Here is a 19,879-nt window from a genome sequence, read left to right as displayed (position 1 = left end):
AAGCTTTTAAAGATGAGGAATGGCACACTCACTTGCCAAACTTACTCAAACTAGCGGGGATATCAGGATTACAAATGTGTAATCCTGATACAAATGTGTGTTAGGGTGAGTGGGTTCAGTCCAATCTGCAAAGACAGTACCTGGTTCTAGGTGACAGGATTGCACTCTGCTGTTCACATTCCTATTTAGTCACTGCTGCCTCCTGGCCCTCCCCAGTATCCACTGGGGCTCTCTGCTTTGCAGGAAGGCTCTCCTTCCAAAGAGGCAGAGGTTGGGGCAGAAGAAGGAGGTCTTCCCGCCTCCAGCTCAGGTTCCCACCATTCAGCACCTCCACTTTAATCTTCCTCCTCTTACCGATCCAAACTCAATCACAGCAGAACTCTGGGTCTTGTGACACACACAGTTCTCTGTGTAATATGGGCATACTGGGAAGGCTTCATAGGAGGAGGTAGAGTTATCAATTTTCCTGTATACATAAAAATCTAAGGCTGCCATCATGCTTCAGTTTGTGTGGCCAATGGTTTGTGTGGCCATGCCAACTCCAGCATGATGACAAAATGGCAGGCAGGCAAATAAGCAAGAAGTGCAAGTTGCCCAGGTGAGCTGTTTAATGGAGGGAGGTTGGCAAAGCGCTTTCTGAAGTGTGTTCACGCTACTGTAAATGCAGCTGTGGCAAAGTTTAACGGAGGGGGAGAGGCACCTCAGAAAGAGGTCTGCCAAACCCCTCTGAGGTGCCTTCCCCCCATTAAACATGGCTACAGTGTGGCATGTGATTTGGAAGAGATTGTCCTATGGACAGTGGTGAATTAATGGGTGAGTCTGCGGAAGCTTTTCTTGACATACTTCCCCCCTCCATCATTTTTGGTGCTTTATATGCTTGCCCCTCACCCTTTCTAAACCAGTGCAAGACTATAATCTGTGCATCCTAGGGATGAGGAACCTGTGGTCCTCCAGAGGTTCTTGTATTTCCTCATGGCCTTTCCCACAGAGACACTTTGCTTGCAAGCCTGGTCCTACTCTTTTATTCTGTTAACACCTAGAACCAATGAGTGCCCCATAGGTAACATTGGAAAATTTATTTGTTCTGCTGTGAAAGTTCCAGTTTGCATCCTGCTTATAATTGGAAGTAAACCTAAAACAACTTATTCATGTAGGACTACTGCTACCCACCCAGCTATGACAAATAGCAAGTGATCATACACAATCTCCACCTGCACTGTTATCCATAAATTGTTTGCCAGAGAAAGGTGCTGAAGTCAAATGCACACCTGAGGAACAAAAAGTTCTGGTAAGAGTGCCTTCAGGAAGCTGGTGGAAAATCAATGGTGTTGACTGCAAGAAGTGGGGAGGGGTGTGCAATACCCACAAGCCCTTTCAGAGCTGGGAAGTGTACAGAAAAAGGGCAATCAAAGTGAAAAAGAGGATGAAGCAACTCCACTATGAGGAAAGGTTACAACATTTGGAGTAAGCAGTGGACTTAATATAGCTTATATAAGGTTGGAGAAAGTCCCTCACTTGTAAGACTAGGTTTGGGGCCTAGACAGTGAAGCTGAATGTTGGAAGATTCAGGACAGGAAAAAACAATGTACTTCTTCATATATCACATAGATAAGCCATAGAATTCTCTCACGCAAGATGTAGTGATGCCCATCAACTTGGGTGGCTTTAAGAAAGGTATAGACGAGGGGTCAGCAACCCGCGGCTCCGGAGCCGCATGTGGCTCTTTTACACCTTTGCCGCGGCTCCGGGGTGGATACTGGCGAGGGGAGGAGGCGCATTGTGTGCCCCGACACTCCCCACTGTTTTAAATGTCGCAATGGTTTTGCGGCTCCCAGGTTTTTTTCCTTCGGTCCAAGTGGCTCTTTTTGTCTTAAAGGTTGCAGACCCCTGGTATAGACAAATTAATGGCTACTAGCCATGATGGCTATGTTCTGTCTCCATTGTCTGAGGCAGTACTGTATGTTCTGAATTGTGCTCAGGTCCTGTTTATGGAGTTCCCATAGGCATCCAGTTAGCCACTGTGAGAACAGGATGCCAGGCTACTTTGGCCTGAGCCAGCAATACTTGTTCATTGATGAGGAGTTGCTTGTGATCGACAGGAACATCCCAAGGCAGTGATTAGAACCTGAAGAAGGAAGAGACACTTAGAATGAGTGAGAGGTCATGAGGCAAGGCAGTTAAGAGTCTAGGAAGAAAGAAATTAAAGTGAAAGAGAACAGGAAAATATAGAGAGACTTTTCAGTTTAGTGTCAGTTTAATATTTGGATGGGAATATTGGTTAATTGATAAAACATTTACTTTTCAGTTCTTTCAGAACTGCAAACTAGTTATTTGCCAACACTTGATACAATTACCTCTTGATACAATTACCTCTTCAATGAGTCTGAATTATTGTGAAGATAAGAAATATTGAGGGCCATATTACCAAAGTCTGCCCCAGGTCGGATAGTACACCACCGTTGCCATTTTAGGATTGTTAACTTTCATCTTTTATCGGTTTAGCTTAAGAGGCAGAATTTCAGATCTTCACACCAGGAAGAGATTAAAAGTCTTGAATATATATTTGCATGTACTGTGGGTGTTAAACGCCCAGGGCCTCCGTCTACCGCTCTAGCTGCCAACATGTAATTCTGACCTGAGGCAAACATCCTGTACAGTTCTGCATGAAGGAGCTGGGAGGAAGCCCATGCGTTTCTTTACCTACCGTTTTCTAGGCTACAACATTTCGCAACATCTAGAGCCTGGAGGCACAGATGAAGCGCGCATCTTTAACCATACTCCTTCCAACACGGGTATTGCAACATTTCATGCCATATATGGTCACGGGACGGGAGTTGTCCCTCAAAGTGTGAAAAATTGAACATTTGTCTCTTGTCCCCCCTGGATCTTCCGTTGACGGCATGAGGCTGCTCTTTCGGCGGGAAGACCCTTACGTGATGCATGGGGGAAGAATATTAAACGGGAGGATGGCGTGCTTGAGACTCCGCATCCCTGACACGCAGGAGGCGGGCACTCGTGGGCCGCTATGAGCGCGCGGGCGCCTCCGGACCAGCCGGCCTCCCCCCGCCCCGCTCGCTCGCGCGCCCAAGCCCTTTCCGCCGCCATATCCCTCCAGCAGGTGGCGCTGCGGGGGTGCGCGATGGGCGGGCGCGCTCGGGGCGTCCTCGGCCGCGCGGCGATTGGCTGGGGCGGGTTCTGACGTAGGAGGTGGAAAGAGGCGGCGCGAGTAGTTTTGCTCGGTGCGTGCGACTGGCCCAGCCCCTCTTTCCTTTTCCTCTCTTCTGCTCTCCCGCCGGGCGCCTGAGGGAGAGTTACTTAGCGGTTCTGAGGAGCCGCTGTTGTTTCGGCAGGGGAAAAACCGCCGCCCGCGAACCGCCGAGCTCCCTCTCTTTCCAGCCTCTCTCTCTCTCGCTATGGCCAAGGAGGAGAAGAAGCCCTTCAGCCAGTCTATGGCCGAGTGGCGGCGGTTCATCTACAACCCCAACAGCGGCGAGTTCCTGGGGCGAACGGCCAAGAGCTGGGGTGAGGAGGGCGAGCGAGCGCGCGCGGGGAAGGGAGGGGAGGGGGCGGCCGGCACGAGGGGCGGTGAGAGGCGCGGCGGGCGCTTGCCTTGCCCATCACGCATCTCTCTCCTTCTCCGTCTCTCTCCCTCCCTCAGCTGGCGAGGGGGCCACGAGGCGGGCGGGCGGGCGGGCGGCAGCAGCAACGGGCCGGGAGCGGCTCTTGCGCGCGCCTTGCCCGCGTCTAAAAATAGACCACCCGAACGTGACAGCGGGAGGAGGAGGAGGCGGCGGCGGCATCATCATCTCCTCAGACCCACCAAAGAGGTGGCTTCGCCTGCCGCCTTCCCCCTCCTCCCTCGCCTCGCCGCCTCAGGGGAGCCGACTAGTAGGGGCCCGTTGTGAGGAGGGGGGGCCCTGTTTTCTTAGCTCGTGTCCCCAGCTGACTCTCGCCGCCTTCCTTAGCTTTTCCTCCCTCCCTCTCCCCCCCCCCCGCTGCTCCCCACCGTCGGGGGTTACGGAGGGACCACCTTCTGCCGTTGCCAGGCTCCTCCTTCCTGGCAAGCTGCGTCAGCGTGGACGGGGCAGGGTCCTCTTAGGGAGTCCCCCACCCCCCACTCTCGCCCCATGTCAGTGAGAGAGAGAGGGAGAGGGGCGGTGGGGCGGGATAGGGAGGAGGAAAGGATTTCCCCTCGTGGGTGCGCTCCTCCCGGGGGCTGTTGCATCTCTTTTTTCGCGCCGGGAGCTCTCGCCACGCTCCTGCCGCCGGCTGCGCTCGGGTGGCGGGGGGAAAGGCTTCAGAACAGGATGTCTGTTTTCTCTTTTATTTTCTGCAGCGTTTTTGGTTCCACCAGTAGGTAACTCCCATCCAGCTTAGGCTAACTCCCGTGGGTGTTTGAAAAGCCGCCAAGCAGGCATGTGCCTTCTTCCTTCATCAGAACTTCTCAAGCGCTCTTTTCTTCCCTCATTATTTTTCAAACACGCTTTTGTTCTGTCGACGTTAGTTAGTTTGGATTCAGTCTCTCTCTCTCTCTCTCTCACACACACACACACACACACGTGTGTGTGTGTGTGTGTGTGTGTGTGTGTATACACAGACACACACACACACACACAGAGAGAGAGAGAGAGAGAGAGAGAGAGAAAGAAAGAAAGAAAGAGGAGGGACGGGTTGATACTTTCATCCAGGTTATAGTTGTGTCCCCCCCCCCTTCCTTACCCAGTTTTGTCCAAAGGGCGAGGTTTCCTTGGGTTTTCTTTTAAAGGAAGTATAAATTGAGGAACTTGCAGAGAATTGCCTTTAGAATCATGGGAGAGAAATTGCTTATTTAAAGTACAGTACTTCCAAGCCCCCATTCCAGACAATGCCCATCCAAGGTGGCTTAAAACAATAAATTATATAAAAACTGTGCAGCTGAGGTGTAGCAAACCAGAGTCACCGAGTATTTGACTGTTGGGTACAGTGCAGTGTGGACTATACTCTTGCTCATTTTGTTAGTATACAGTATGAGCTTTGGGCACATGCTCTGAAATAAGGAAGAAGAACCCAAAGCAGAGTATACATGTCAGGCAGAAGAGGGCTGGCTGTGTTGTGAGCCTTTCCATTCACATGGAAATAAAATCCTCCTAGTTACTTTGCAAAATGAAGAGTGGAGAGGAAATTTCCACTATCCACTCCTCTCAGACAGGCACACCAATCACTAGGTTTCTTTCAAGTGTGTGGGTTGAGCAAGTGGGAAGTGGTAAAAAAATGAGGACAGAGGAATGCATGCTGATACAGTTTCCACTAATTATGAAAAGTACTTAAACACTTAACATGTAATTGTTCATACTTCTTGTGCAAGCAGTGTTGGTCTGTGGCTGTGTTGACTGGGACGTTTATATTGTGATGTTTGAATAATTTGTTACTTTGGGAAAATGATATTTTATAATTTAAAGAATAAATTTCATAAACAGTACTTTGGATAATTGTTAATTTTAACAGTATTTTTTAAAGTGATGGTAAGTTTTACGATAGGGTTGCTGTACGTTGCTGGCATTGATGATGAGGGATTATTCCATGACACTCTAGAATACAATTCCTGCTTAATGTCTATTGTACATGTGGGCATGGAAAAGTTGAATGATGAAGTTTATTTGAATAGCTCAGAATACTATATATTTCTAAATATGACTAAAGTACATTTTACACACACACACACACACACACACACAGAGAGAGAGAGAGAGAGAGAGAGTAAATTGATGGGTAGAATCCAATTGGCATTCTAATTTCTGGAATTTTTGAAATACTTTGTAATTAACTGGAATTTTCAAAATACACTTTTTACAGAAGGTGGGGAGAGAAATTGAGAGGAATTAGAAACAATTCCTCATAGGAGGAAAACGGTTTTGCCTGTACAAACTGAAACTGTTCTCAGTTCTGTGTTGCTGCTAATGGAGAAGGGAAAATTTCCAGTAGCTTTTGGCTTATCTGGAGTTATGAAGTTGAAACCTCAAATTGTGATTCAATTATTTAAAACACTTCAACCATTCCTATCACTGTGTAAGGTGCTTCCAGAGCAACTTATGCCTAAAAGCAGTTTACCTACACTTGCAAACTTGCAGTGTGTATAGATGAGAAAATAAAGTCCTGAGGTTCTGCATATGCAGGTTGTGGGTGCTGCTTAAGCAGTACTGTGTAAGAGACAATGTTAACTTTCCTACTGCAAAGCCCCCCCCCCCCGCCATTTTTTTTAGCCATTCCTCTTGGCTATTCTATTTTAGTGGATATTCTCAGCCTTGTAGAAAAGCAGATAGCCAAGATAATTTTTTTATCAGCCAGGGGTTGTGTATCCCTTGAAATCTCACAGTAAAAGAGTTAATGAACCTCAACTTTCCAGCTCTGTTATCTTTTCATCCACTTTTGATCTTTCTGCTGCTGTTGTGGATCTGTGGGGAAGGAGAAACTCAATCAAGGCGCAGAGGGATGGGGAAGGATTAAAAACAATCTTTATTCTGTGAAAGGGTATAAGTCAAAATGCTTGAGGTGTATTGCATAGCACAGTTTTCAGTCTTTGAGCACATATAAGAAGCCCAAGTCATAGTTCAGCTTTTCTCCTGCCGCTTTTCTTTTAGCTGTAACTTGTTTTGCTCTAACCATGTCATAATGTGTGTGTGTGTCATGCATTTGCTGTACTCTTAAAAAAAAAACCCCACAACTCTTTACATCCACAGTTGCTACAGTTTTTTAATTCCTAGAGTGCCATAATTTAAGTCGTTCCCATACATGAACCTAAGTGAAGGCAGATGAAGGAGTTACAGGTTCCTGAGGGGATCTTCCTCTTGCTGTTCTGGCAGGGAGGGAGGGACCCCTTGACCCACTGGAGGGTGACCAGGCCAGATAGGCAGGCATGCTTCTGTGGCTTTGGGAACAGCCTGCCCGCCATTGACCCAGCATGTTGCAGAAGTGAGAGCCTATTGCATCTGCTCAGAGCCCCGCCTGTGCAGTGGTTGGGAGTCCTCCCAGGGTTTGGGTGGGGCATGTGGAGCAGATATGAGTCTCTGGCTTGGCCACCAGCCTCTGCAGCTCCTTGTTTTGGGCATGAAGCTCTGTGGGTAGAGCTGCATCCAGCACTGGACAGGGGTTTGGGCTCCCCTTGTTACTTGTTTCCTGATGGGAATGTTTCTTCTACAAGAGCCATTTAGATCCTCTTTGGTTCAGGAGGGTTTGGAACAGACTGCCTTGGGAGGTGTTGGACTCTCCTTCATTGGAGGTTTTAAAGCAGATGGATGGCCACCTGTTAGGAATTCTGTAAGCTGTGATTCCTGCACTGCAGTAGGTTGGACTACATGATCCATGAGGTCCCTTTCAGGTGAATTATGAATTTAATCCATAAAAAATACTTTACATGCACTACTGGATTTAAAGAGAGATGGTGTAATGCCATGAAAATGTTAACCTATAGCTCCATTATTCATTTTCATATATAATTAATATGTTTTACAGCCAGATTAGGTGCTGCAACCTTCCAACAGCTTGACCTCACCCCCAAAGGCACACTCCTCCATTGTCTCCCAAGACAGACAGATGCCAACCATATAATTTTAAAGATATTTTTCAGGGTTTCATTATCTGGCAAGAGTTTTTGCAAATGGCATTTTTCACATGCGTAAAACAGCCACAAGTATAACATGCGAGATGACTCAGAATTTCTTTATCCCCCCCCCCCTCTAAAGTTCAGAGACTGATCTCTTCAACAAAATAGGCAATAGCTTAATCACCCTTTGTGTGTTGGTAGTTTTGTTTTTTCATTTGGTGAATTGGCAAGAAATGTTATAGTAGGAACAAAATCAGGTTAGCTTAGGGCAGTAAAACCTAAGTTAGTTGAGTGTGCTATGCTGGCCACAAAACATACTCCCTGCTCCCAAATAAAAAGAAATATCTGTATTTTTAACTGTGTTCTCTTCTTTGAAGTTCTTAGCACTAAGAAAATGTAATGTTACTTGAAATGCACACGCAACATTTGCTTTGACCAATGTAACACCACAGTGTGAAACTTACTTCACATAAATGTGTTGTCCCAAGTATCATTTAAACCACCTTTTAGGAATGTCATAATTTCTTCCCTGATAATTTAATTTTCCCGCTAGATAAGTTGGGTGGACAGATGTTATTGCTTTTAGAAGAAAGATAGTATTTTTATGTGTTAGTACGTTTAGCAATTGGATATCTTTTTAAGGTTAATTATCAGTGACTTAAATTTGGTAGGTTTAGAAAAGTGTAGAATTTGTATTTCTCTACTAGAGCCCCACCATGCTTCCCCTCAGATTCATCATGGTGGCAGGCCTAGCCTGATTGGGTCTCCCTAGCTAGGTTGAATAAGTTCATCTAGGATGGGGAGGTTTTTTGGTTCCACAGGCCAGATCCTTATGAGGGTCACCCTGTGGGCAAAACATGGCAGGTGGGTGGAGTCTCATATAGAGATACAAAAATTTAGCAGAAGGTTTCTTGCCTTGCTTCAGGGAAGAGTTGTTTGGCATCCATCTGTCTCGAGAGACAAAGGAGGAATGCACCATTGGGGGTAAAGTCAAACCCTTGGAGAGTTACAGTGCCTGCTGTGGCTGTAGAGACCAATATGGGAGAGACATATTTTATTGCAGCTGTGCGCCTGGGGCAGATGCTTCAGGGAATCCTGTAAAAGATTGAAGACAGCCTTGAACACAAAGTGTTACTGAAATTTCTAATATAATTTAAAATAAACACCACAAACACAGGAAACTCCTGTGGCATTTCTCTCACCTGCCAGTGATGATAAATGTTGGGTTTAAAAAGAAACAATTAGAGTGTTGCCACAGTTAAGCATAAATTAGTAGTTACCATACGGACGTGATGATGACCTGAAATTTGTGAATGCATACTAAAGTGGCATATGCACAGGGTCTTGCTTTGGAGGCATTTATTTGTGGGTATCTATAAATGAATTCTGCCAACCTAGCAGTTCAAGTGCAAGTGCAGTGGTACCTCGGGTTACATACGCTTCAGGTTACAGACTCCGCTAACCCAGAAATAGTGCTTCAGGTTAAGAACTTTGCTTCAGGATGAGAACAGAAATTGTGCTCTGGCGGTGCGGCAGCAGCAGGAGGCCCCATTAGCTAAAGTGGTGCTTCAGGTTAAGAACAGTTTCAGGTTAAGTACAGACCCCCGGAATGAATTAAGTACTTAACCCGAGGTACCACTGTAGATAAATAGGTACCGCTCTGGTGGGAAGATAAACGGTGTTTCCGTGTGCTGCACTGGTTCGCCAGAAGTGGCTTAGTCATGCTGGCCACATGACCCGGAAGCTGTACGCCGGCTCCCTTGGCCAATAAAGCGAGATGAGCACCGCAACCCCAGAGTCGGTCACGATTGGACCTAATGGTCAGGGGTCCCTTATAAATGAATTTGGTCACAGGTCTTGTGCCAGAAAACCTTCCCCCCCCCCCCAAATTTTCCAATAAACATTGCCATATATCGGACATATATTCATGAAACATTAGTTCTTTGTGCATATTACTGCAGGTTGAATTTTTATTTTTATTTATGCTTTTAGAGAAAACAATTATCCAAGTTACGGATGAAATATTGAGGTTGCAAAACTGTTATATGGGTCACAGCTTTTAAAATACAATAAAATGAAAGCATTTAAACTGCCTGTGACATCTTATTGATTATTTTTGAAGGAATGATCAAGCCAGTTAACACACCAAGATAAATGTTTTAGACAAATTAGGAATTTGCACAGCAGGTGCGACTAATATTGTGGTTCATAATGTGGTTAACATTGGGAACCGGAAACTTGCAAGTTACATGTAGTGTACTTGGCTTCTTGAAATAACTTCCTGTACCTCATCAGCATTATCTATTGAGTTCCTACAGTGTTGATATTGCCCAGTGCTTGACCTATTCAATGTGCTCACTTTTCAAATTATGAAATAGTCTACCAGCCAATCATTGGAGCAAGTGCTGCTTCCTTCATCTACCAAAAATTGAAGGGTGCTGAGTGCTGCACAGGCATGAGCCTTCAGTTCCCCAGGGATAGAAATGTGAACTGGCTGAAGGAAAGCATAAGGCCAACCTGAAGCCTAAAGTGAGTGTATAGGGAGCTGGGCTTGGAGGGCACATTCCCTGTGGATTCATCTCAGGCTAGAAGCCGGGAAAATAAATGTCTGCAAGTAAACTACCTACAAATTAATGGGAAGTTTGCTGTCCAAAAATGATTAATGAAGTGTTACTTTTGAATGGCAGTCTTACATTTTGCAGAAAGATATTGATCTGTCCATTAAATTCTCAGCACTTGTTTTTGGAAATATCTATGCATATATCAATTCCATGCAAATGTTTTTGCTTGGTGCCCTTGTTCTCATCTCTAAACAGCAAATACTGCATGCCAAAAGGCATATGGGCTGTATAAACAAAAAAGGTGATTTTTAAAAAAGTAATTCCTAGATAGTATACAACTATCTGTATATCAGTGTCTGAATTATTATAGCCCGTTAAAGTGCACTTTGGTTAGGAAATACCTGATTTATAAAGAGGGAACTTGATTTAAATGGTGGTTCTCATGGTGATTTGAGTTGCTGCTTTAAATACCTTTATTTTTTTTCTACTCTCGAGGCTAGATCATGGGAAAGGTAACTTCCTTATAGTTAATATACTGGGGAAGGGCATTTGTACCCAACCTAGGGCATTTGTAAAGTTATGGAGTTGTAAAGACTGCATGTTCCCTGTCCAATAAACCCATCTGGAAAGATGCCAAAGCTGTTATATTGGGTTTTAATGACTTTTGGGGGAAGCATTGCTTAAGGTGAAAGGGTGTCAGAGCAAAGGCAGCATTTCAGCTCAGCTACTATGATTATTGAGAGGAAAATGGCATTGATATGTACCAGCTCCAAATTCTCTGCCTATTGTAGCATACTGGTTAGCAGCACTGATCACTAGTCTTTCAGGAATCTTGTATGAGTTTGGGAAATGTGTGATACAGCCTTGTAAATAAGCCTGCAAAAATTACTTGCCTGCAGTCTTTTCTATATTTTTTTACTAGCCGGCTAGGGGACTAGACGTCCATGTGTCCTTACTGGCTGTTTCTGTGACTAGTATCAAAATGCAGGCTACTAGCCTATTAGCAGAGTAGTTTAAAATGCCTATTAACAAACAGACTGGGGGGGCAAGGGAATAAAGCTGAGGAACGGGTTACCAGCAGGGGCCAGGTGGACTGACAGAGGGTATGGAGTGATCTGTCCTTCCCATTCTGTCACCTGCATTGAATTCCTAGTCATACAGTGGTACCTCCGGTTACAAACTTTATGCGTTCAGTTCTGGAGGTCCGTTTGTAACCCGAAACTGCTCGTAACATGAGGTGCGCTTTCACTAATGGTGCCTCCCGCTGCTGCCGGCGTGCAACTTCTGCTCACATCCTGGGGCAAAGTTCGCAACAAGGGGCATCTACTTGTTAGTGGAGCTCGTAACCCGCAGCGTTTGCAAGGAGGACGGTACGTAACACGAGGTTCCACTGTATATGGCTACCCAGTCAGATTGTTAAGTACAAGGCTAGTGTGGTCTTTCTGTCTCCATTTACTTTGCTTGCTGGAGATTATGCTGCAAGAAGCTCAGTGATGTATAGGAAGGGAAAGAGTTTAAGGTGGGTAGTTCTCCCATCTTCTTGTTCATTGTTGAGTCTATTATCTTGGCTTGAAAGAACATTTATTCATTCCAGATCAATTCCTTGAACCAGCCATGGCCTCCAGGAGCATTCTGTCTGTGCATATGCACACATGCACATGTGCTTTATTGAGAAGTTATTTCAGAACGTTGGGAACTGTCATGATACAATATATAATAAAAATGATTGTCACTTGTTTGCTGTTAGCATCATCCAAAAATCTTAGAACTGTATATATGTTTGTTTTCTGTAACAATATGTACAGTATGTTTGCTTCTACATTCTGTAGAAAACACTTTCCTAGCCACAATTTGAGAACTTGCATCCTAGTTAAGATGGTTTATTTAATTCAGATTATTCTCTGATTGTGGAGTCCCTGGTCAGTCGATGATGCTATCCCACAAAGATTGTTTCCATTGGTGTCTGTGCATTAGTGGAACAGAGTTCTGCTTCTGCCGTGGGACTTCCATTCCTCTTCTCCCCCCCCCCCCCCGCCACCGGAGCCCTTCACTTCCACTCCAGAGGTTTAAGAGACCCTATAGAGCAGATTTGGGTGTGGGGCTGTGAGGAACTGTAAGAGGGAGGAAAGGAAGGTTGCATAAGCTGAACACATTCACATGATGATGGATTCAGCCCAGTTATATAGTAAGCAGTGATTTGTCTTCTGTACTTCACTGCATGAAAGCATCCATTTTGAGAAATGATTTGTCATACAAAATTAGTAGCTTAACTAAGTAACATGTCAAAGTATTTCATGGATGCAATAACAGTCAAATCTATTTTTAAAAATCCAGGTGATTCCTAGGAAGCACACACCAACATGCAGACCTCCTCAAGCAAACTAGAATTGCTATGTTAACAGTTTTCAGTGTCTCATTTTTTTCTTTGCTAACTAATATAGGGAAAGTATGCTATTGCTTACAAGGATTTCAGTAAAAATAACTAAAGTTCTGATTTTGTTTGAATATAACATTGAATCCACATTAAGCATGAGATATCTATCATCTGTCTATCTATCTATCTCAAATATTTCTGTTCCAATACTCTTGGCTATTTTTTCAGACCTATCCAGCACGTAAAATTAACCTGGCACACTTCAAAGCATTCCCCCCCCCTACTTAGCCAACATTGAACATGCTAAATTAAATCTCAGTCTTTTTAGGGCAGTGGATTCCCCCCCCCCCAAAAAAAAATCCTGTGTTCCTAAGAATTGATAAAACCAATTAATAGATCTTCATGACTTTTTATCATTAATTACATATATCCATAGGATACTGGTGTTTTCATTGTTCTGCAGTCAATGCAAAACTCTTGTTGAAACTGCCTGCCGAAGAATGCAAGCCCAAACATTTGCTGGTAGGGAATGAAAGTGCACTGCAGAGTGTCTCGTGGCACCTTAAAGACTAGGACTACATCCACATCCACATCATCGGTTGCTGTAGTCCGCAAAAGCTTAGTCCACGATCTATTTGCCTTCAAGTTTCACAAAACTTTTTGTTTCAACAGACTAACACGGCTATCCTCTGGAAAGTCTTAACATCTACTTAATAAAGCTGACCATCCAGTCTGGATAGCAGCGGAGCTATGTATGCTCCATTTCAAAATGCAGCCTTTCCTCTTATTTTCCTGTTGTTAATCTCTCCCCTTGTTTTGCTTGTTTTGGCTGGGGGGGGGGGTTGTCACATTTCCCTTGAAGTGGGGAGTTTGCAAGCTACAATATTTTTTTATTGTAGATGTGTCCAGAAGAGTTGCATGGTCAACGTCTGAGTTGCAGTGTGCCTTCCTGAGGCCAAGGATCTTGGCATTGTTGTTCATACGTTGGTAATTTCCTTGGATTGTTGCATGTAGATCATAAAGAGCTTAGGGACCGTTAGTTTGCTTCTAAACACAATTCATGGCGATGCTTCTGACCTATAAAGCCAGCTTTTAACTGTTAAAATTACTTTAAAGTTTAAACATACACTTATCTTCCAGTCCCGTTTATAAGTACAGTTACTTCACCGTTTACTATATATCTAGAAAAGTGAGCTTTCATGAGAGATGCTTTACATCCTATGCAAGAGCCATCATTATTTCATTGCTGTATCCAATAGTGAACTTCTCTCAACACAGCAGTGAAAGAGGGCCACCACAGACAAGTTGAGGATTCTGGCAAATTTTGCAGATTCAGCAGGTATTCAGAAAAATATTAGTTTGTGAACTTGAGGAAAAAAGAGGGAAATGAACAAAAATATCTTGACCAGCCTGAGACTGCTCATTGCACAACCACAGTTACCATGGAGATTGTGCATTTCATTCTGGTGTTCAGAAGTTCAAGATCAACCTCCAACAAGTTGCTGAGGTACACAGCCCTGCCTTTAAAAAAAAAGCAACTGCTGGTATGTTAGAGCATCAGAAATATCCCCACAATCCTACAGAGGAGTGGCTTGTACCATTTTATATCTTTCTCATGCCTGCTTTTTTCTGCTGTTCTTTCCTGTCATAAACCTCCTCCCTTTCCTGAAGCCCTGGGCTTGGAGCAGAATGCTGTTGCCTTTCTTCTCCCCTTTTTCTCTAGGAAAGAAAAGGAAGTTGCAAGATGCTGTATTCTGCATTGAGGCTGATTTTAAAGAACTGGTGCTTGAGTTTGCTTCTCTCCCCCCCCCCCCTTCATTCCTATCCTCTTTTCCTTGTGTCATGTCTTTCAGGTAGTCCTTGCCACCTGCCTTACAACCTTACTTCTGATTTTTTTTAAGCTTCTCTAGGAGCATTTTCAGTTAAAGAGCAGGCTAAAAATGCTTTTTTAAAAGAGAGTTGGAGGCAGAGAGCAGAATCTGGAGTGGGCTTTTGTGGAAGGAAACACTATGTTTACTGGCCTTTTCGCCTTAGTATTAAAAATGGTTCCTGTTGGGCTTTAGCCAGGCATGTTTTTAACACTTGATGTTTTTATGTTTTTTGATATGCTGTAAGCTGCCCAGTGTGGCTGGGGAAACCCAGCCAGATGGGCGGGGTATAAATAATAAAATAATAATAATAGTAAATATTATTACTAGTACTAGTACTAGGGACGTGGGTGGCGCTGTGGGTTAAACCACAGAGCCTAGGACTTGCCAATCAGAAGGTCAGCGGTTTGAATCCCCGCAACAGGGTGAGCTCCTGTTGCTCGGTCCCTGGTCCTGCCAACCTAGCAGTTCGAAAGCACATCAAAGTGCAAGTAGATAAATAGGTACCGCTCCGGCGGGAAGGTAAACGGCGTTTCTGTGCACTGCTCTGGTTCGCCAGAAGCAGCTTAGTCATGCAGGCCACATGACCTGGAAGCTGTACACCGGCTCCCTTGACCAATAAAGCGAGATGAGCGCCGCAACCCTAGAGTCAGTCACAACTGGACCTAATGGTCGGGGGTCCCTTTACCTTACTACAAAAGGCATGATTAGGGGTGAGTGCAAAGAACAGACCATCTGCCTGAGGCAAGGGAGTTGAATAATTTGAGATGGTAGAGAGAAGTGTTTATGGAAAGCTGTTAGACAGGAGTTTGTGGGAGGGAATTGTGTATGGATGTTTGGGGGGCAGGAAGACTGTGTTAGTTTCCCACTAACAATCAGTAATAATAAATTCAACAGTTACATATTAGTTAACTTGTCAATTTCAAAATGCGAAGAACAAATTCCACCTAATTTTCCTTCCCTCTCTGAACTAATGTTGCATACATTTTACCGTCAGCAATAGTGTATGTGTTGCCTGCCTCAGCTAGCATGACCAGTAATCAGGAAAGATGACCAATTAGATCAACCATCAACTAGAGGCCATCATGTTGGCTATCCAGTAGTTGCTATTTCAGGCTCTTCTGTTACTTAAATCTCCAATTCTTTATATCCCTGTCTTACAAAAGCTTCAGTATCTAAAGAGAAGAACTAATAGGAATGATTAAATATTAAATTCTGTACTAGCCCCATCAATTCCATTGAATAATGAGAAGTGAGGGTAAGGATCACACCTGTTCTGACTATTTGAATGACATTCAAAGTGTAATTAGGAGAACCTTCAGAGGCTGCCACTGTTAGTTTTGCTGTCATTGATAACTCCCATAAACTTCGGAAAGCAGCCCCTTTAACCATAAGCATTAATGAGAAATTTGAATGACTATAAGTGGTGTGTGTTGGGTTATGAATTATAGGTGCGTACTGCTGCTTCGTCATGACAAATGCTACGTAAGAGGAGCCCTTCTGGACTAGACCAAAGCTTCCAGCATTCAGCTTCATTAGATGGCCTCGGGTGAGGTGGTATTTTGTGAGAGGGAGGAAAGTCTAAATGGACATTCTCCACACTTTCCATAATTCTATACATCTCTATCAGATCTCCCTTACAGCTTTCCTAAAAGAAAGGACAGTCAGTATGCTAACCATTAAGATTGGTCTCAGAGGCCCTGCTTTGTGTATGCCCCCCTCGCTGTAGTGAGTGGGTGATGGCTGGAGACAGGACATTTCAGTCGTGGCACTTTGGCCTTAACACTCTTTACAGAGGCTTGCCTGGAGATACCCTCATTTTGTTGTTGTTGTTGTGGAAGACATTTTATTTGCCCAGGTCTTTTAATTCTGATTTCTGCTGGATTTTGAATGGCTTGCTGCAGCTTGGTGGTTTGGATTTTCAAAAAATGTTTAATTTTGTCTTTTTTTGTAAACTGCTCCCAGAGCCATGCTGAACAGCAGCTAGTGGTTTAAGCAGAGAGTAAGCTAGACCAGTGGTTTTCAGCCAGTGTGCTGTGGCACCCTTGGTTGCCTTGAATGATAGTCAGGGGTGCCACGGGCAACACTGGCCATTGTTCCTCCCTCTTCTGATGCCCTCTCACATCTCTCCCCCCCCCCCCCCAAGGCTTGTGTGGCTGTTTGCTTCATGTTTAGCTTTGGCTAGTCTCCATGGGGCTGCTTAGGCTGGGGGCATTCTCTTCCCAGGGGCCCCTGTGGGGCGGTGTGAGGGGGCATCTCTCTTGGGGGGGGCAGCTCAGAGAGGCGTTGGCTGTCTGGAGTATTCCCAAAGAGAGGAGCAGAAGAGACTGGGGGAACACTCCACAAGGGAGGCTGCTGGCTTTGTAGGCAATGGGTGACATAACTGGGCTTCTGAGGCTCAGAGCATGTTTCCCCACAGGGGAGCCACAGAAAGAATGTAGTAGTTGGTCAAGGGAGCCGTGGAGTCAAAAAGGTTGAAAAACCTCTGAGCTAAACTGTAGGGTGAAAACGTGTGTAGCAGTGAAGATTCCAAAACTTTGCAGTGGGAGAACTCAAGGCACCTAAACAGCACAAGCTGAAACAACACACCACAACCTATCAAATGTTTTCAAACCAAACTAGGGTACTTTTGAGTTTTTCCCTTGTAACACTAGCTAGCTCTTACAACATACTTAAAGCAATATGCAGCCATCTGAAGGTGGGAGATTGTAAGAGATAATGTATGCAGCTGTGTATGAATGAGCTTGTACTCCTGTCCCACCTGGATGACTGACAAACAGCTGCAGCTGAACATTATACTAAACCCTGCTTGCTTCTCACAGGAAAATGGGAAGCTTCCTTATACCAGGTCAGACCATTAGTCCAACTATCTCAGTACTGTTAAGATTGACTTGAGAGTGACTTTCTAGGGTTTCAGGCAGCAGTCTTTCCCAGCATTACCTGGAGAAACCAGTAATTGAACCTGGGGCCTTTTACATGCAAATCGTGTGCTCTTCCACTAAGCTATGGCCTTCCCCTGGAATGGCTATGAGGAAGAGTTTGGAGGTTTTTGTTTCTTTTTTCCATTAACCACAGCTGGCTGTGTCAGCTGCACCAGCAAAATGTATTTTTTAACAAGTCAGCTTGTTAACCACGAGTGATCATTAATTATAGCTTATTGCAGGGGCTGCTAACCTCTTTGGGAGCTTAGGAACATTTGCAAACTTGTGCACACACACTAGTCATACACAGCTGCACACTTGGCAACCACACACAGGCATGCACATACACACACATACATGCCAGTAATTAAGCATATGTGTTGCCATAGTACAGTACCATCAACTTCCTTTCATTTATGGTTCTTCCTCCCCCCTGGAATTGAGCATGTGATGAAAACAGCAGTCAAGGCCAGATAATAACCCAACTCATCTTATCTCTGCTGTCTCTGATAATAGCCCTTCAAGGCTCCAAGAAACAGCTGCATGGACATCTTGCTTTGTCTTTATCAGACTCTGTGTTGTAGAATCTATGTCTGCCTATTTCATTTTTTTGTTCTTTCAAACTTTTTAATATATTGCTTTTTAATAATCTTTACCCTAAATACACTTGATTTGAATATTTAAGTATGTTTTGTGGGTAGACGATCTCTGATAAAGGTCTGTGTTGCATTAGATGGAGTTGCGGCACTTTCTCTCATATGATCTTCTCTAATGAAAATGTTCCCTCCTCCAGCTGCTTTTAGCCCTCCAGTGGACAAAAAGGCATGTGTTCACATTGTACCTCACTTTCCCTTCCTCCCCACAGTAGGGCTATTAGGAGCTGGATGGGGGCAAGAACAATTTTTGCCAAGAAAGCATTGTAAGAGGAAATAGCCATATCTGGTTCTTCAAGTCATGTGCTAGATCAGGTAGCCAATGTGGTGCCTTCCATATGTTGGACTACAGCTCTCATCATCCCTGACCACTGTCCACGGCAAGGGCTTATGGGAGTTATAGGCCAGCAACGTCTGGAGGGCACCATGTTGGCTACCCCTGTGAATTTTATGTTTCCCTAAACAAGTTATTGAGCAAACAACATATTAAATATTAACCCTTATTATATGTTCCAGAACACACGTATGGTGTGTTCTGGAACATATAATACCCCCACTGTATGTGTGCTAATAGATATGTTGCAGATGTGCTGGTAACTGCATGTCCAGTGGGGGCAGGAGGCTGCAATTGTAATGGTGCTGCCTTATACATTTCTGTTCCCCAAAACCTGCTCATGTTTTCCCATCAGTGCTGTAATGGACCATTGACATAAGGGTTTCATTAGTTGGGGCAACCAAGTGGCTGAGCTGCTAGATAACACAGTGTTGTAACTTGGTGTTCATCTTGCACACTAGCATTTAATTGCATTTAATTTAAATGCAAAACTATTTCTGCCCACCAGGTTGGTTGGTAAGGTATGCACAATACTCGGGGAATGTTGCTGTAGCAGAAATTTTTCTTCTGCATCTACTACAAAATCATTTCTAAATAATACAGCTTCAAAAACTGAAATGTCAAGTATGGAATTAGGGGAAAGACTATTAAAAGGTAGCTCAAGCAATGTTGTTGTTACCTGCTGATTTCAGTATGGTGAGTGTCAGGTTTCAGCTGAAGTAAGCAGCATAACTAGAGGGCCAGGTAGCATCAGTAGCAATACTGCTGCTGCTGCTGCTGCTGCTGCTGCTGCTGCTGCTGCTGCTGCTGCTGCTGCAGCTGCTGCTGCTGCTACTACTACTACTACTACTACTTCTACTTCTACTACTTCTGTAAATGCTAGTTCACCAGCTACGGCCTTCCTGGGTGGGGATAGCCTAGCCGTAGTATTTTATATACATTACTGTAATGTGCTCTGTGGACCTACCCTTGATTCAGCAGCTGCGTTTAGTTTCATAGCATCTTCACTGGTTGCCTGTTTGCAAATGTGTTAATCATAAACTATAAAACCCTAAACAACTTAAAACTCAGATACCTGAAGATGCATTTCTCTGTATAGCCCATATGCTTAGATCTATATGGTAGGCTCTTCTTGCTGTCCTGCCGATGAGTGAACTCTGCAGTGTGGTGATATGAGATAGGGTCTTCTCTGTGGGAGCACCATATCTGTAGAACTCCCTTCCCTTGGAGGTATGGCTGGCACCAACATTATTCACTTTTTAGCATCAGTTAAATATGTACCTCTTTACTTAGGCCTTTGCAGGAAATTGATCTGTTTAATACTAATAGTAATGATGATTGTATGTTGTATTGTATTGTATTGATGCATTAAATATATTGCTAACTCCTACATCCTGTGTGCTTTTTTGCAGGCTTAATTCTGCTGTTTTATCTTGTATTCTATGGCTTCTTAGCTGCACTCTTTACATTCACAATGTGGGTTATGCTTCAAACATTGCGTGATGATATACCCAAGTATCGTGACCGCATTTCTAGTCCAGGTAAGTGTGTATTCCTCTTCTTGGATAAAGTTTGCATTCAGACTCAAA

The 19,879-nt window shown here is 44.3% G+C and overlaps 1 protein-coding gene and 1 long non-coding RNA gene across 2 annotated transcripts in view; one reads left to right on the top strand and one right to left on the bottom strand.

Moving 5' to 3' along the window:
* Nucleotides 1–1,412: 1,412 nt before the first annotated feature.
* On the bottom strand, nucleotides 1,413–3,057 carry LOC308478554. The gene is made up of 2 exons (XR_013987147.1): nucleotides 2,705–3,057; nucleotides 1,413–2,125 (listed from the first exon to the last, which is right to left on the bottom strand). It is a non-coding gene; the product is annotated as an uncharacterized lncRNA (long non-coding RNA).
* A 192-nt stretch (nucleotides 3,058–3,249) lies between these two features.
* The window catches only part of ATP1B3 (ATPase Na+/K+ transporting subunit beta 3), a 33,531-nt gene continuing 16,901 nt past the window's right edge, over nucleotides 3,250–19,879 (top strand). The window contains exons 1-2 of the mRNA XM_081008315.1: nucleotides 3,250–3,522; nucleotides 19,703–19,831. Coding sequence (XP_080864441.1) covers nucleotides 3,414–3,522; nucleotides 19,703–19,831 — 238 coding nt within the window. The 5' untranslated portion in view covers nucleotides 3,250–3,413. The remainder of the gene's footprint in view (nucleotides 3,523–19,702; nucleotides 19,832–19,879) is intronic.

The sequence above is a fragment of the Podarcis pityusensis genome, assembly GCF_964106645.2.
Source record: "Podarcis pityusensis genome assembly, chromosome: 5".
Classification (NCBI taxonomy): Eukaryota; Metazoa; Chordata; class Lepidosauria; order Squamata; family Lacertidae; genus Podarcis; species Podarcis pityusensis.
Note: the sequence above shows the minus strand (reverse complement) of the source record. Positions and strands in the feature narration are given on the sequence as shown.